Source organism: Gekko japonicus, unplaced genomic scaffold, assembly GCF_001447785.1.
Source record: "Gekko japonicus isolate JY-2015 unplaced genomic scaffold, Gekko_japonicus_V1.1 scaffold313, whole genome shotgun sequence".
Taxonomy (NCBI): Eukaryota; Metazoa; Chordata; class Lepidosauria; order Squamata; family Gekkonidae; genus Gekko; species Gekko japonicus.
The window spans coordinates 766332-783986 of NW_015174283.1; the positions used below are offsets into that span (position 1 = coordinate 766332).

A 17655-nucleotide genomic window follows, 5' to 3' on the forward strand; every position below is an offset into this window, starting at 1 on the left:
TCCAGAATTCTCCTTCCTCCACCTTGTCAAAGATGTTACTTCGCACATTCCCTTTAACTTCCTCCCTACCCTACCCTGTTCATATTTGACCCTTGAGTGGAAGTATCTTGAATTATTTTGCTGCCTTTGACCTAAAAATGGTGGAAACGGCAGATTGGGAAGACTAACAGCTTAGCACAGACCCCATATTATGTCCAAAGTGATGACTACTTCATACCCTCCCACCCTCCATTTTATTTCATTTCATTTTTTTAAATGCAAGCTCAAACAGCTTCTGATGAACGGTCTTGGGAGACCATTTATCATTTGCCCTGAATTTAAAAGCTGTTTCTATAGTTGGCCCCAAATGTGCTTGGATTTGTCATCTTTTGCAAGATCTTGATTTACGTTGGACGGGTAGTGCATCCTGGCAAAATGGCATTAGCAACTGAGAGGCTTTTGGCTGGAGCGGTGGGGCAGCAGGCATGAGGGGGCAATATATGTTCATTGGTGGTAATGCCTTGTGGATGACTGGGGGACCAAACAAATAAAGGCTGTGGAGTTCAGAATCTGCGAATCCAGAGAGAGGTTAGGCCCAGCTTCTGGTTGCCAATCTTCAGGTCTGGCCTGAAGATCTTCCAGAATTACAACACCTCCAGACCACAAAGACAGCTTACCCTGGAGAGAACGATTGCTTTGGAGGGTGGACTGTGTGACATTATATACCCCACTGAGGTCCCTCCCCTCATAGAATCATAGAGCTGGAAGGGACCTCCAGGTTCATCTAGTACTCAGACCCCACCTTCCCCAGGCTTCAGTCTCCTGGAATTTCCCAAGCCAGAGTGGCAGCCCTGGCCCAGACCCTTTTCCTTTCCAGTCCCCCATGTAAAGTCCTCTTCCTCTGATGCCGTTTGAACTGTTTCCCTCCCATCCCAACACAAGGAGAGGGTCTTCTGGGCCTTAGTCCTCTCTCCAATCGCTCTTTTCCTTCCAACAGCGGATTTCGGAGTCTCTGCAGAACTGACGGCCTCTGTGGCAAAGCGGAAATCCTTCATCGGAACGCCCTATTGGTAACTACACCGATTCTCCTCCCGCCCACGCTGCTTTTGTGGTGCCCTCTGCTCTTGCTGCCCTCTGTTTCCCTCCATATGGAGGCGAGTGCTCCCGGTGCTGTGTGGCCTGTCCTCTCTTCCTCAGTGTTCCTTCTCTAGCAGTCTTGAAGAGAATCTCCTGTGGCTGCTGGGTGGAAGGGAGGCAGGGGCTACCATGGGGAGAGGCTGTGGCTCAGTGGTAGAGCCTCCGCTTGGCATGCAGAAGGTCCCAGGTTCAATCCCTGGCATCTCCAGTTAAAAGTACGAGGCGGTAGGTGATGCGCAAGACTTCTGCTGGAGACCCTGGAGAGCCGCTGCCAATCTGAGTAGACAATACTGACATTGATGGACCAAGGGTCTGATTCAGTAACAGTTTCATGTGTTTCATTATGGTTCTATGGAAGAAGAAGAAGAAGAGTTGGATTTAAAGCCCGCTCTTTACTCGGAGTCTCAGAGTGGCTTCCAATCACCTTCCTTTCCCCTCCCCACAACAGACACCCTGTGAGGTAGGTGGGGCTGAGAGAGCTCTTGAGAGAACTGCTCTTGAGAGAACAGCTCTGAGAGAACAGCTCTGAGAGAACTGTGACTGACCCAAGGTCACCCAGCTGGCTTCATGTGGAGGACTGAGGAATCAAGCTTAGTTCTCCAGATTACGGTCCACCGCTCTTAAAAATGACACCAAACTGGCTCTTAATCACTACACCAAACTGGAGACGATCTACCTTTTGCAACTTTGAAACTAGACAAAGTCGGGCAAAAAGCTTGAGTTCTGCAGCTAGGAAATCCCTGCTAGGAAATCTCAACATAATCAGAAAGGCTTGGATACTGTGCCCTTCACTCTGTGTGCCGCTTCTCTTCCGGGCCATTGTGGAGGCTGTCCTTCACTGCAGAGCACATCCTCTTGTCCTAGGCACCTTGGGGCTCCTTATAAAACATTGGTTTTGTGCACATGGAACTGCCTGGAGCCTGAAGAAGTGTGCTCTGCAGTGGAGGACAGCCCCCTCCCAGCCACCACTGGCCAGCAGATTGTGGAGGGAGGGTTTGGAGTGGAGTGGAGTGGTGTGGGCTTGTATTCCCAAGCCACCATGGAAGATCCCGCTGACCCTCTGGCCTCCCTAGTCTTCTGTCTTCTCTTCCCCAACTTGTCCAATAATCCCCACCACCACCAATACCTAGTGGAGGTGAAGAGTGCTGTCAAGGCGTAGCCAATTTACGGTGACCCCATTAGGGCTTTCAAGGCAAGAGACGTTCAGAGGTGGTTGGCCACTGCCTGCCTCCATTTCCTGACCAATGTTCCCTCTAAGCTTAGTTAGTGTGAGCTAGCTCACGGTTTTTTAGCCTCCAGCTCACACATTTTTGTCTTAGCTCAGGAAGGATGGCTCCAGAGCAAACTAACTTATGCAGTAGCCAGATTGCTCGCTCACAACTTTCATGCCAGGAGCTCACAAAGTAGAGTTTTTGCTCATAAGACTCCACAGCTTAGAGGGAACATTGGTCATGACCCTGGTATTCCATGGAGGTCTCCCATCTGAATACTAACCAGGGCCAGCCCCTCTTAGCTTCCGAGATCTGATGATATTGAGCTAGCCTGGGCCAATACCTACTTAAAGTACTTTTTTTATATAATTAAACATTTTTATTAAACAAAGAAAAGATAAACGAGAGCAGTACATTTGTGATACATTACTTTCTCAGATGCTGCTGGTTTGACATTTATAGAGCTACCATTATCAACAATAAGACAATAAGTATACAATTGTAACAGATCTATAGGATAAACATTTCTTGGCACTTTATCATTAGTTATCATATAATCTAATGATGGGTACCAAATTGCCAGAAACAGAGCTTTTTGCCTCGCGTTGTCCGATAGGGCATTCTTGTAAGTGATCTTTTCCATCACATAGAATTGCCAGATTTTGTCATACCATAGTGTGAGTGTCGTAAGTAGGTTATTTTTCCATCTAATGGCGATAGAGGCTCTGGCATCTGCCAACAAAATACTTTATGCAGGGAGTTAGGTTTCTGGGCAATCCCGGGTGTTGGTCAATTTTTTTTGGTAGTATCTGAGTAGACGTGCTCTTGAGCAATGGAGACTATTTTGGATGATAGTAGGCTGATCTGTATTGAGCAAGGAACTTTTCAGTATGTCTGGCCAGCCCACGTGAGTACTAGGAAGCATGTTTGTGTCCTGGGGTTGAGAAACCTCATTTGTACTTTGAGCTTTGTTGGGTTTGTGGGCTGGTTAGAATTTCTAGAGAGGTTTTTTTTTTTGGTGCATGATAGAAGGGGGCAGGCACGTTTTCTTTATAGGGTTCGGGAGTGTACTGAAGCCAAAGCCACTGTATACATTCAGTGCTTCAGCCCAAGAGTCCTGAAAACTTTACCTCCCCCAATATGGAGGTATGTTTTCCCTGAGAATGAAAGACCAAAGAACGACAATGCTGGAAATGAATTTTTTTAAAATATGCACAGATCTCCTATATATCAACCCCAATATAATACATTTCATAGCTGTGTACAGCACAGAGGTATGCATCTGCCATGATGGATACTGTATTGCTGCAAATTTCACTTTTGTCATCTTCCTGCTTTCAGAAATCGGGCCATTTGTAGGAGAAAAGAGTTTGGGGTTACTGCCTGCTGTCTTGATGATTTTTTGCTTATGGTTGCTTTTAATAATATGCTCACAAACAAGTGCATGTTGTATGCGCAAACAAAAGAGCACAGACTGTAAAAATAGCTTGACAGATTTGCTGATTCCTGCACGTTCGCTGCTTTGATGATTTGTTTAGGAAAAAACCCAGTGCTCAGTACATGATTGAAATCTGCTCTGCTTCTAATTCACCATCATGGGGAGGGGCCATGGTTCAGTGGCAGAGCATCTGCTTTGCATACAGAAGGTCTCAGGCTCAATCTCTGGCATCTCCAGTAAAAAGAATCAGGTAATACTTGATGTAATAAGCTCTCTGAGACCCTGAGAGCTGCTTGCCAGTCATAATAGATAATACTGACCTTCATGGACCAAGGGTCTACGTCAGCAGAAGGCAGCTTCATGTGTTCCATTAGAGCACCCATTTTGAAAGCCTCTTCACCTGCACGATGATGTGTCCAAACATTCTACAATTGCTGTTTATTTAGTACGTTTTTATGCCGCCCTTCCTCTAAGGAGCTCAGAGCGACAGACGCTCTTCTCCCTTCCTCCATTTTAACCTCTCGATGAGCCTGTGACACAGTTTAGGCCGACAGAGGGTGACTGGCTCAAAGTCATCCGGCAAACTTCCATGGTAGAGTGGGGAGTTGAAACTGGTTCTTCCGGAACCTAGTTTGACATTCATACCACTGATGGTGGCACATGGCAGAGGAAGGGCGTACATGAGGATTAGCATTGGTCATTTCGTCGCACGCCTCCTATCCATTGTGTTGGGTGGTGTGACAGTGATGGAGGCCCAACATCTGACTTTTGGGTAGTGGCATCTCTTAAGAGAGAATGACACAGCATTGCTTGTAGGAATTAGTATGTCCTGGAATCCATGTTTCTTAGACAAAATCTCCTTACGTCTCTGTTGTCTGTATCTCAGACTCACAGATCTTACACACAAAGGTCTCCAGGTGCATGTTTCTATCTAAGTTCACTTTCCCTGATGCTATTCAGTAGATTTTCTCATCAAAGTTTCTTATTTGTTGATGTTGAATGATTGACACTTTAGGAATGTAGCTTTGCATCCCATTGCGACATGGAAGGGTAGAAGAGCAGGTAATATAGTTGTGTAAGATGGTGCCTGTAACACATCTGCAATGGGATACATTTTCTCATTTTAGTTGTTCCAGCTTTTACAGTCTTTTTACAGTCCATCTTATGGAAGTACTTGTATCATCACATCCGTATCATCACATCCGTATTGCAAGAAGGTAGAACAAGGAATGGTGATTTTTTGTAATTGACACGACAGGAGGACAATTTTAGTGTCTCCTTCTTTGTGCTTTTCCATGAGATCTGTCTGGACAGGATGACTCAGCAGAACCCGCCAACTGCAGTGACTAACATCATCTGGAGCTTTGGCAGTGAGTCAACTGCTTGGGAATCTTAGTTACGCATAAGAACTAAAAAAAAGTTGCTAGTTCACAACTAATGGAATGGTTCTGCTTTCTGCCACTCTTTTGACACCTCCTGTTTTCCAGGCACATGCTTCATTTGGGTATCTGCCCTTAATCGACACCCTGTAGTGTCTGTCAAAGGCCCATTCTGCATCTAGCATTTGCTCCACTGTTTTGCCAAACCCACGTTGGAACAGAAATTCCCATCTACATTGCACGCCACTATCACTTTATTTAATTGTCGGATTTTATGGAAGCCTCCACACTGCATGCTGGTTTCACTTCCTTTGATCTCTTCGTTTTATGGTACTATCTGCATAGATTTATGGCTGTTTTATGACCATTCAGAGGTGACTCTGCAGTCAGTATGGTGTTGGCCAGGGGTATTTCAGTGTGGTTTTGAACTGCATCTTTTTCTGTTCCAGTGTGGGTTTGGTAAAACAATGGAGCGAATGCTAGATGCGAAGTGGGCCAAAGACTGCATCAGTGTTAACTAAACTTAGCAACCACATGTGGCTGGCCAATGGCATATCAAAGCCTCTGTCCATCAATAACTGAGTTGGCATCTGTGCCAAGATGTATATCAAGTAGAGTGGAGGGACAATCCGTTTTGGCAGCTAGCAGTTCTCATAAGCTGGCTTTATTAATTTCTGCAGTTTTTTGCCACTAGTGGGTACCAGTTCTAACTTGCATTTCCATAGACCCTTTAATTCCACTTGTCTTCTAGCTGCATACATCGTCACACATATGATTTTTCCTGTCTGCTTACAGTTCCTGTTACTTATTTGCAGAGTCTTCCTTTCTGACTATATACGGTGACTCCGAGGTCAAGGTGGTGCTCTTCTTTGTGTCATGAAACTTGATGGTATCATTGTTTTGTTACCTTCAGGCTTGTTTTGACAGGCATCGCTAATTGTTTTTGTCTGGACTTCCTAGCATTCCAAAGTGATTCTTGAACAGTTGCCAATAATAAGTTCTTGTAATAGAGTTAAGGGGTTGGGTCCTGCAATCTGTGGGTGTGAGGATCACAAATCTTTTCTTGTGTTCCTCCAGCAGTCCTTTCTGACTCTGCAAAAGTGTATTCCCAAGGTTGCGGAAGCTGTGTGGACTAATAGCCATGTGGGTCAGGAAGCTGCAGTGGGGAGGGGGCTGGAGCCAAAATTGCCCTCTCCCTCTTCTATCCAGCAGGGATGGAAACATGGGAAAGGTTCTAGGGAAAAACCTATTTGTATGACTTCAGAATCTCTTGTGTCATCACTGCTTCTTTTTAAAAATACTTTCTAGTTTGTGTCTTCAAACATTTCACACTGACAGCTGAAAACAAATGCTGCGTCTGTAGCATATGCTTCAGGAGTCTCTGTACTATATTCAGATGGCTGTTGAAACACATTATTATGGCTGTTGGTAAATTAAATTGATTTCTGTTTTACGTCCCGTATGTTGACTGTGACACTACTGCGGTACTCTTAACATTAAACATACCATTGAATTATATGTATATATAGCTGAATACTTGGGGGAGGGGGTTGCCTGTTAACTTTGTTGTCCACATTGGCCACATACCATTGCAATATTCCTAGATTTGAACTTTATTGCATTGGGGTGATAACATAAGAACATAAGAGACGCCAATGTTGGATCAGGCCAAAGGCCCATCCAGTCCAACACTCTGTATCACACAGTGGCCAGAAATAAGAGCCAGGCATCTTAAAATTTATTTATTCCTTGTGGTTTGCCTGTATTCCTTGTGGTTAGCTTTGGCCTTTCTTTCTCAGTGAATATATGGTGCCATTTTGTTTTCAAGGGACTGAAGTACAGTGTGGTATACAGCGGGTTTGAGTTCTGCCCACCAAAAATGTATTTTTAAAAAGTCTGGTAGATTTTACCCTAAAAGAGAGCCAGTGTGGTGTAGTGGTTAAGAGTGTCGGGCTATTTATTTATTTGAATTTTTACCCCACCCTTCCAGCCATAGCCGGCTCAGGGCGGCTTACATAAAACAGATAATTACATTACAAACATGGTATCTGGGAAGCCTGGGTTTGAATCCCCACTCGCTGGGTGACCTTGGGCTAGTCACACTCTCAGCCTAATCTACCTCGCAGGGTTGTTGTGAGGATAAAGCAGAGAAGAGGAGAACAGCGTCAGTCACTTTGGGTCCCCATTGGGGAGAAAGGCGGGGTACAAATGAATCAAATAAAAGTTTTTAAATATCTCTAGAAGTCCATTTGTCAAAAGTCCAGTTGTTCACTGAGGGACCTGCTGGGAGTCTTCCATATGTGCCTCCATAATGTCCTTTCTTTTAAAAATGAATGAGTGTCTAAAGAAGGGGAAGGCAGATACAACATGCATAGAGCGATGAGGTCAAATCAGATGCAGCCTTCCTAAAATATATTCTTCTTTTTAAAAATCTGCAGTTGTGCAGCCAAAGCCAGCTGTGCATACTGTTGACTTGGTGTAACGTCACCAAGAAATCTTTCTTCTATTTCCATTCATAATAGGGCAACAAATGAACAGATGGATGTACATCCTGTGCTTTTAAAAAAAAAGAAGAAGAAAAGAATGCAGGCTTCCTGAAAGGGGATGGGTGTGTGTATCAAATGATAGTTCAGGTTGTGACGGTGAAGGGAAGACCCGTTCAGCTGTGACAGGGAGAACCACTGCGAGTTCTGTGTTCATAATTTGCCTGTCTTGGCCCTAAACATTGCAGAACAAAAACTTCCCCTGAGCTTCTTGGATCCTGTCACAGTTCTATGGCATCTTTACAGAACTGTCATTTTCTGAATCCGGTGCTTGGGAGCCATGACGGTTTAGACATGTTTGAGTTTGTAAGATAAACTCACCCAGCAAGGGATGCTTTGAAAATCACACTCCAGAAGGAATTGGGAGTGAAACAGTTGTGACGGTTTGGCAAAATCAGATGACCGAGGCAGTGGGGGAGGGTGCCTTCTGTGGAGTTTAGCTGGGCTGCAGGGCTGCCTCTGCTACTTCCTTTCCTCCCCCCCACCACCATGTTCACTGTCTTTTTCCCTGTCCCAGGATGGCACCGGAGGTGGCCGCGGTGGAAAAGAAAGGCGGCTACAACCACTTGTGTGACATCTGGGCCCTTGGCATCACGGCGATCGAACTGGCTGAGCTCCAGCCCCCCCTTTTTGACCTGCATCCTATGAGGTAAAATCACAACCCAGTCAAAAACTAGCTTCACGTTGTTTGGCTGCCCTGTGCTCTGTGGAAAGGGTGAGGTACACATTTTCGAAAGGAACATATTCCAGGGTTCCAAAGCAGTTTCCAGCTATTGTAGATGTATATACAGAGAGAGCACTTCGTGAAACTAGAGGGGGTGGTGCCAGGAGGCTCCCTTATCCTGTCCGTCTGTCTCTACCCTTCCAGAGTCTCTCTCCTTCCTCAGTGTCGTGAGCTCATCGCTGCCAACAGATGACAACAGCAGTTAATGTAGAATGTAGGAGACCCAGATTCATTTGGTTGTGAGCCCTGCTGAGAAGCCTTGGGCAAGCTGCTGCTGCTTGACCTTGGAAGCGTTCTCACCGATTGGCTTAGAAACGCTCCCTGCCCACTTGGCAGAGGAAAAGCCCAGGCCCCTTCAGTGAGGGCTGTATCCTCCCCAGCTGCGCTCAGTTTGCTTGCAATTCCGTCAGGAGATTTGCAGAGGCCTCAAACAAAGCCTTTTGTCTTGGGTTAAAAAAAATTTTAGACACTGTAATTTCAGGTGAGTAACCCACAAGTAAGTAGGTTCTAGATCCTGTTTTGGCACTTGAAAAAGTGTGGAGGGAAGCAAGAGCGCCATGCTGTGGGCCCAGTCCGGGTCAGGCCCTCGTGGCATTTTAGAATATCTTTAAAATGGTGGCAGGATCCTTTTGGCCAGTAGTTAGCCAGTGTAAGTGAAAGAAAGGAGTCGGGATTAGGGTTACTGTCTCTGGGTTCGAAAACCCTTGGAGATTTAGAGAGGGTGAAGCCTGGGGAGGGGAGAGACCTTCGTGGGATATAAGGCCATAAAGTCCACCCTCCAAAGCAGCTGTTTTCTCCAGGAGAACTGATCTCTGTTCTCTGGAGATCAGTTGTCATTCCGGGCAAGCTTCAGGCTCCACCTGGAGGCTGGCAAACCCAGCAGTGATCGTTCCCCCCCCCTTTCCTTTTAGGGCCCTGATGATGTTGTCCAAAAGCAGCTTCCAACCCCCCAAGCTAAAAGACAAGACGTGCTGGTAAGTACAGCAACCACCACCACTCTGGACCTTCTTCAGTCTGCTCCCAGATGGTGACTTTCCCCTGGATGGAACATGGCACATTGCCCCTGCTTCGAAGGGGAGGGGATTTCAACATGACAACCTATTCTGTTAGATCTTGACATGTGAACCTCCTGGGCTTTTCCCTTTCAGCCAGAGCAAAGGGAAAACCTCCTCTTGCTGCCGCTTGAAGGGGCAAATGGCCGGGTGGCTGGCTGCATGCAAAGTCTTTGTGTGGAAACTCTGCCTGCAGCTAATCCGGGGAGGGGCGGAGCTAAGACCCCTCTTCAAAATGGCGGAATTTAGCTGCAGGTTTTCTGTCCCTTTCAGCCCTTTTAATAAGGGTTACCAGCTCCAGGATGGGAAACTCCTGGAGATTTTGGGAGTGGAGTCTGAGGAGAGCGGGGCTTGGGGAGGGGAGGAACTACAGTGGGGTAGAATGCCACAGAGTTCACTTTCTAGAGCAGCCATTTTCTCCAAAAGAACTGATCTCTCTTGCCTGGAGATCAGTTGAAATCCAAGGAGATCTCCAGCTACCACCTGGGAGTTGGCAACCCTACCTTTAAAAGTGTGGTTTTGCTCAGCTGTGAAGCAGGGAGGCAGCTTGCTGAGTTGCGGGGGGGTGGCAGCAAGATTCCCATCTTGTTGGCACTTCTGTCCTGATGCAGTGGAGGGGCAGAGTGCGTGAACTCTGTTTCCACCCACATCTATCTTGCTTGCTGCTGTGTCCATAGTGGAAAGATAAAAACCCTCCCCCCAATTTTCCCCCAAAGACAAGTAATAATGCTCATTTAAAAAAGGTAAAGGTTCCCTTGCTCGAAAGCCAGTCGAATCTGACTCTAGGGTTGCGGTGCTCATCTCCGTTTCAAAGCTGAAGAGCCAGCGCTGTCCGAAGACATTTCCGTGGTCATGTGGCTGGCATGACTAAACACCAAGGTGCACGGAACGCTGTTACCTTCCCACCGAAGTGGTACCTATTTATCTACTTGCAATTTCTTGCTTTCGAACTGCTAGGTTGGCAGGAGCTGGAACTAGAGATGGGAGCTCACTCCGTCATGCGGCAACTTGGGTCTCGAACTGCTGAACTACTGACCTTCCACAGCCTGCAGTTCAGCGTCTTAACCACTTGAGCCACCGCAGCTCCAATAATGCGCATAGAAATATATTAAATATACTGAATATATACACACATACAGTACTTCAAGAAAATGTAATGTACATCGTAAAGTCTCACAAACCACAGAATGATAATTCTTGAAAGAAACACTATCCTAAATAGTCCACAAGCACAAGCCCTACAAGGGGCAGTGACAGCCCACAGAAAAAATACTGTCCCGTATACCCCGACGGTATCATACGTAAAATTCAGACCGTTTCAAAGAAAATCCTTCATCAAAGGGTATAATAAGTCAGCCCGTAGCCAGGAATTTGTGGGTTGTGGGGCAAGCCTTTTTCTGGTGGGGCTGCCGCTGTGACAGCCATCATTTGCTTTATTCCCCCTTCCCCAGAGGGTTTGATGAATGTGGGCCCAACATTGTGGCAGAACTCGTGCTGAATAAGAGACTTGGGATGAATACGAGAGGCAGGGGAATGATTAAAAAATGAATTAAAAAAACACTTTCAGAGGGAAATCTCGTGGGGGTGTAGCCCCCGAATAGCCCTACCGTGGCTAGGGGCCTGCCTATAAATGTTTAAATAACTAAAATAATGAATAGGTATATATCGTCTGATTTGTCCTCTCCTGTGTGTCTCTTACAGGTCTGCAGATTTTCATCATTTCCTCAAACTGGCCCTGACCAAGAACCCCAAGAAGCGTCCCGTGGCAGAAAAACTCCTTCAGGTGACTGAATGGGACAGGAAAAACCCCATTTCATGACGGTGGCTAAAACCAAAAGGGGTGGGGGGTATATCTTAAAAGTATCCACAAGGTAAAGCTTTAAAGAGAGCCAGTTTGGTGTAGTGGTTAAGTGCGCGGATTCTAACCTGGGAAAACTGGGTTTGATTCCTCACTCCTCCACTTGCAGCTGCTGGATGACCTTGGGCAAGCCATAGTTCGGTCAGAGCTGTTCTCTCAAGGACAGTTCTGTCAGAGCTCTCTCAGCCCCACCTACCTCACAGGGTGTCTGTTGTGGGGAAGGGAAGGGAAAGGAGTTTGTAAGTCGCTCTGAGTCTCTGAGTGAAGGGCGGGGTATTATTCCAATCTCTTCTTCTTCTCTTCTTAAATATCCTTCTAGAGAGAAATAAGATTAGTAGGACAGATCATTTATAGTAAATAATATTATTAACATTTTAAAGCACTTCTCTGGTTCTTGGGGCAGCATTACATGTTTTGTGTAGTAGTGTGATCCTTTTAACTGGTCTCCTTTTTAGAGCATAGAAACATAGAGCTGGAAGAGACCTCAAGGGTCATCTAGTCCAACCCCCCCTGCACAATGCAGAAAATTCTCAACTACCTCCCCCCCCCACTCCCCCAGTGACCCCTGCTCTATAACCAGAGGACGAAAAACCTCCAGGATCCCTGGGCCAGATTCCTTCCTGACCCCCAAGGTGGTGTTCGGCATCATCCTGGGCATATAAAGAAAGGGCCATGAGAGGTGAACCCAGAGTCATCCCTTCCTGCCCTCATGATCTTCCTAAATTCACACAATCAGCATTCAGCATCTGGCACTGTGATCTGAAGGGGAAGGGTGTCATCGGCACCCAGGCCGTTTTTAAGCCTTGCCTCTTGTCCCATTCACCTTTTGAAAAACTGCCACCTTCAAGTAGTTCTTCGGCCAGAAAAACGAGACGAGGGAGAAAGGGTTAAACAGCCTCACGTGCCACATGCACTTCTTCCCCAGCAGCTGTGTGGTTGTTGGTTTGTTTTTTTTAAAGTAATTTGTCAGTGAAAAGGTTGACAGAACCAGTGTTCCCTCTAAGCTGAGTTAGTGTGAGCTAGCTCACAGTTTTTTATCCTCCTCCGGCTCACACACTTTTGTCTCAGCTCAGGAAGGAGGGCTCCAGAGCAAACTAATCTGTGCAGTAGCCAAATCGCTCGCTCACAACCTTAATGCCAGTAGCTCACACAGTAGAATTTTTGCTTACAACACTCCACAGCTTAGAGGGAGCATTGGACAGAACGACGTAAGATATACTCCTGCTTGCGGCAGAGACGAGGCTAAGAGAGTGATACAGAATGGCTGCCGTGGTTGTGGGAGGGAGACTTGGGGGTTCCAGAGAGAGAACTCGGGGGGGGGGCATCCTTCAGCCATCTCCTCAGCTTACTTTGCCTTCTTGTCCACCAGCACCCTTTCGTCTGCCAGCCTCTTGCTCGCCTGTTAGCCATTGAGTTGCTGGACAAAGCCACGAATCCTGACTTGGCATCTGCTCCCCTGGATGATGGAGATTTTGAGGTACGGTCTCAAAAGAGGAGGTGGAGAGGGGCAAGTGTTAATAGTCACCCTGTTAATCGTCATAGGCTCAGGACAGACAGGAAAGATCTGTTTTTAACACAGTGCATATTTGACTTCTGAAATTCACTACCACAAGTCATGGCCCCTAAAATCAGGTAGTTTTAAAAAATATATTAGGCTGGGACAAGTGCTAGAAACAGGTGGGCAGACTCGAAGGGGCTTTGGTCTGATTTTAGCAGGGCTGCTCATGCGTGCATGTGTGTTTAAAAAAATATTGTCCATTCAGGCTTATGAAATCTTTCCTGACAAAATCCGTTCGCGTCAGCAGCATGGGCAAGTCGAAGGCACCCTCGCAGAGATCCAACGTGAGTTGTCCCGCCATGTCCCCTCTCACCTGCATGGTAGTTTCCAGCACTGGCCATCTTGTCCTGCCCTACAAACACCATTACCCCCCTCCCTGGTATCACCTGACTCTGCATCCCTCCTCTCCTCCATAATTGCTTATGGGCGTACAGGGGTCCTGTGGCTCCTCCATCCGGTAAAAGTACTTGAGCCCTTCCAGACAAAGGCCGCAGGCTTAGATAGCTTCAAAATGGGATTGGCTAGATTCATGGATAGATCTAGTAGTGGCTACTAGCCATGGTGACTAAAGGGAATCTCCACGTTCAGAGGCAGTAAAGCTGAGAATCCCAGTGCCAGAAGGCAACATCAAGTGAAGACCTTGGCCTCTATACCCTGTTGTTGGCCCTCCAGAGGAACTGGTTGGCCCCTGTGTGGGACAGGATGCTGGACTAGATGGACCACTGGTCTGATCCAGCAGGGCTCTTTTTATGTTCTTAAAAACAGGAGTCTCCAGAGGAAGCATGTAGACTTGTAGGTGAAAGGGCTCTCTGGAGAGGGTGGGGCGCAAGCCAGGACCTGGGTGTCCTGCCCCTTGAAAAACTGGACCACTGTGGTTCTGTTTGAGGATACGTTGCACTGCAGATGCAGTTGTCCTTCACATGTGCCTATAGACATGCCCCGCTCCTTCTGCTCGGGCAGTGTTACGTAAATGGATCTGAACATTTTGGATCTTGAAGCAGGGGGGGGGGGAGCCTCTTCCCGAGTGCATGGCTGACTTTTTCTTCTTGTACAGTTAATCAGGTGAAATTTGGTCCTCTGCTGAGAAAAGAAACAGAACCTTGGTGCAGTCTGGTAAGCATGTGGGTCAGTTTGGTCATTCCTCATACCGGCAATCGTGGGGGCACGGGGATGTGGTCCGGCGGTGGGGTCCTTTCATTCTAGACTTGGAAGACTGTTCATGATGTGTCTTGTTTGTTTGCAGAAGGAGGAGGAGGAGGAGAACTGGATGCTTTTAGGAGATGGAGAGTAAGGAACTGGTGGTGTTGGGGAGGCGCCTTGGAAGGTTGGGGGGAGGCTTCCCTTTCCTCTGCCCATTGCAGTGAATAGGAACGCTGCCTTGTCTTTTGGACAAGGTGCAGAGCTTACACGAGTTCTGCCGTTGCAGCTTTTCCCCTCAGGCAGCTAGCTGATGCTTTCCCCCACACACACACCCTCTTTTAGTGATTAAGGACATAGGGACTCTTCCAAATAAAGATGGCAGTCTTAGGGGGAAGGGGACAGAATGTAGTGGGTCCAAGGTAGGGTGCCTGGTGGTTTGGGAGGAGGGGGAAGCAAAGATCCTGAGCAGGGGACGGGGTAGTCATTACTTCTGCCCTGTCTTGTTTTCTTCCCTAGGAGTCTCCTTCAGTCTGTGGAAGAAGCGCTTGAGGAGAGGTAAGCTGTGGTGAGGGAGGGGGGGAATGGGGGGGGCTTTGTTGTTTCCCTTGGTGTTGCTTGGTAGGGGCAACCAAATAGATCATCACAGACCTACTCTTCTCAGAAAGGGCCCCCCAAGCTTACCTCTACTACAAAACTTTGCAAGTTTTTTAACTGGCTTCATTTGGGGGCTTTTAATGAGTTTAGGCTGATAGAGGAGGGAGGGAGGAGGAAGATGTAAGTTCCATTGCGAGAGGAGGACAAGTTCTAAAAGGAAGGTTTAGGGAGGAGGAGGAGGTGGAGGAGATAGGATTTATACTCTGCTCTTCACTACCCAAAGGAGTCTCAGAGCGGCTTACAAACTCCTTTCCCTTCCCCTCCCCACAACAGACACCCTGTGAGGTAGGTGGGGCTGAGAGAGCTCTGACAGAGCCTGCTCTTTTTCAAGAACAGCTGTGCCAGAACTATGGTTTGCCCAAGGTCATCCAGCAGGTGCAAGTGGAGGAGTGGGGAATCAAACCCAGTTCTCCCAGATTAGAGTCCGCGCACTTAGCCACTACACCAAACTGGCTCGGAACCCTTCCTTTCAGAGGTGTTGTGGCAAAATATGGTTGCTTGTGGGGATCAGGGAAGGGCACTCTGCACATGTTCAAGACCGCTTTGCGTATTCCAGGATTGAGCTCAGGCATGAAAAATGGATTTGTTCTGTTTATCCATTTGTTTTTGTCCCACCCTTCCTCCAGGGAGCTCAAGAGGGGTGCACGTGATTCTCCCTCCTTCCCCAGTTTAATCCCCAGTCCCCACAACAGCCCTGTGAGGTAACTCAGGCTGAGAGATAGTGACAGGCCCAAGGAAAGCCACGTGTGGATTTGAAACCACGTGTTAAATATGCACCTTCAGATGTCTTTTTTCTGTTACTTTATTTTCCACATGCAGGAGCTTAACAATTCGCCCAGCATGTTCCCCGCAACAGGTACGTTCCAGCTGTCCTAATTCCATCCCTTCCTTTAACCAGACTTTCCCCTTAATTTTTTTTTTTTTGGTTCCTGGTGCAGGCCCAGGAGGAGCAGCGGCCCAGTGGTACTGATGAGGGTGACACAGGCACCATAAGGAGAGGGCCTTTCTGGGACTTTCTCAACATGGAGTTGGCATATAAGGCTCCTTGGGAACACGAAGAGGGCCTTGAGTGCCCAGACCTGGAATGTCACAGAAATCAGACCCTGCCAGGTAACAGGAAGAAGGGGTCAGTGGGAAGAATGTGCCAGGCTGTCAGACTCCCGGTCAAGTTACTCTCAACACCACACACTTTGGCAGTGATAGGTTTATTGAGATATATGCACGATCCAGAAGAGAACCTGTGTCAGAACTGAATTTTTGCCACTCTTTTGCCTTAATATAGGTAATTCAAACAAAGCCCATGCCCCTCTCACACTTCACGTCCAGCACCTACTATTGCCATGACAACCTCTGGAAAAATGTATGGTTTCTTATCTGAGTTCAAGCTGGCACAAAAAGGTCCAAGGACACCTTCCCCTGGGAATGGGAAAGGAGGTGCATCTTACAGAAAAGTTAGGGCTTTTTACAAGAAAAGGTTCACACACACACACACACACACACACACACACACACACACTCCCCTCAGGAATTCCCTTCCCCCAGCAATCATGGCAAATGAAGAAAGCATAGCGAAGCAAGGTTTGGCACCTCAGCCCCCATGAGGCAAGCAGAGAACCCAGGTAACAGGAAGAAGGGGTCAGTGGGAAGAATGTGCCAGGTCTGGCACCTCAGCCCGCATGAGGCAAGCACATGAGAGTGGGGACTCCTTCTTTTAAAACTCCAAGGAAAGAGGCCACAGTACAGATTGGAAACAGGATAGGACTTTTCTCTTTTGGAGAGTGCTATTACAAACTTTACATGAGTATACTAGTTGCTTTATTTGGTTGGCTTGTGCTTTTAGGAGGAAAATCTATTTTAAAAGACTGTTAGCAGTACTCTGGGGAATTAGGATGGGGTGGTTGATGTGACACGCATTAGCCAGTTAGTGCTATGCATAGTTAGTTTCTGCTCTGTGTGTTCAGCAGAAACCCACATTGCTTCCAATCCAGGTCTGTTTTCCCAGTTCTGTTTTCCCTAATCCCTGTTCTTCAGGGGGAGGGTGGCCTAAAAGTTGGATTTAATAAATAAAAAGATGAGAAAATCCTTTCCCCCTGTACTACAACAGGAAGTATTCATTAGCAATTAGCAATTCAACCACTGGTATCAGTTGGCTGTTATATTCCTTTTCCTGCTCTGTAGACTAGGCTATCAGCCTTTTCAAAAATATTCAGTTAAAGGTTTGTTCTGCATTTTTTTTCTTAGAAAAGGAAAAACTATTTGGAAAGAGCTGTAAACCTGCTTTGGGAAATGGGGTATGGAGGTGGGTTGGTGACTTTACGAGCACTAGCCAAGCGGCTCTGAGCACATCTAGCTTCTGCAGCGTAGTAGAATGGATTTGCCCAGAGCTCAATCCTGGACAGTGTTTGTGTGCAGTGTAGTGTATGCATTTCCATAGTAGCTTTCCTGATCAAGTAATGTATGTTTTTATACAACCTTACGCAAGCAAAGCACACCGTCTGCCCATGAGCCTCTTAGAATTCCTTTTTAGTGTGGGCAGGACATGGGGGGGAAAATCAGTAGGCAGAATCCTGGAATACTGCTCCAGTCTGAGTGCTTGCTTTTTTTTGGACATTTCACCTCTGTGTCCACAGATCGGACAGAGTTGAATAATGCTCCGGATACTGTGGCCTCTGGCTCTCCAAAACCTGCAGATTCACTCCTCTCCACAGAGTGGGCCACCATGAAGAGGAAAGAAGAGGCCACTGTGAGTGCGGGTATGGGTGGGGACTCCCTCTTTTAAAACTCCAAGGGAAGAGGCCACAGTACAGATTGGAAGCAGGAGGAGAAAGATCATTAAGGCCCCTCGCAGGAGTTAGGGCATCTTGGTTTTATGGAAGAATATTAGTGGGGTGACATGGGTGGTGGTGGCTTCTTGATTCTGCACTGAAATCCAGGAGGTGAGTGAGGTATAGTGGGGGTACAGAAGAGGGATGGGCTGGGAGG

General features: G+C 47.1%; 1 protein-coding gene across 1 annotated transcript in view; it reads left to right on the forward strand.

Annotated features, from left to right (window-relative positions):
* Positions 1-17655, forward strand: part of MAP4K2 (mitogen-activated protein kinase kinase kinase kinase 2) — a 58806-nt gene that overhangs the window by 24964 nt on the left and 16187 nt on the right. The window contains exons 8-19 of the mRNA XM_015423906.1: positions 977-1049; positions 8205-8336; positions 9323-9385; positions 11165-11246; positions 12691-12798; positions 13085-13163; positions 13934-13992; positions 14123-14166; positions 14536-14574; positions 15493-15529; positions 15612-15783; positions 17304-17416. Of these exons, the coding sequence (XP_015279392.1) occupies positions 977-1049; positions 8205-8336; positions 9323-9385; positions 11165-11246; positions 12691-12798; positions 13085-13163; positions 13934-13992; positions 14123-14166; positions 14536-14574; positions 15493-15529; positions 15612-15783; positions 17304-17416 (1001 nt within the window). The remainder of the gene's footprint in view (positions 1-976; positions 1050-8204; positions 8337-9322; positions 9386-11164; positions 11247-12690; positions 12799-13084; positions 13164-13933; positions 13993-14122; positions 14167-14535; positions 14575-15492; positions 15530-15611; positions 15784-17303; positions 17417-17655) is intronic.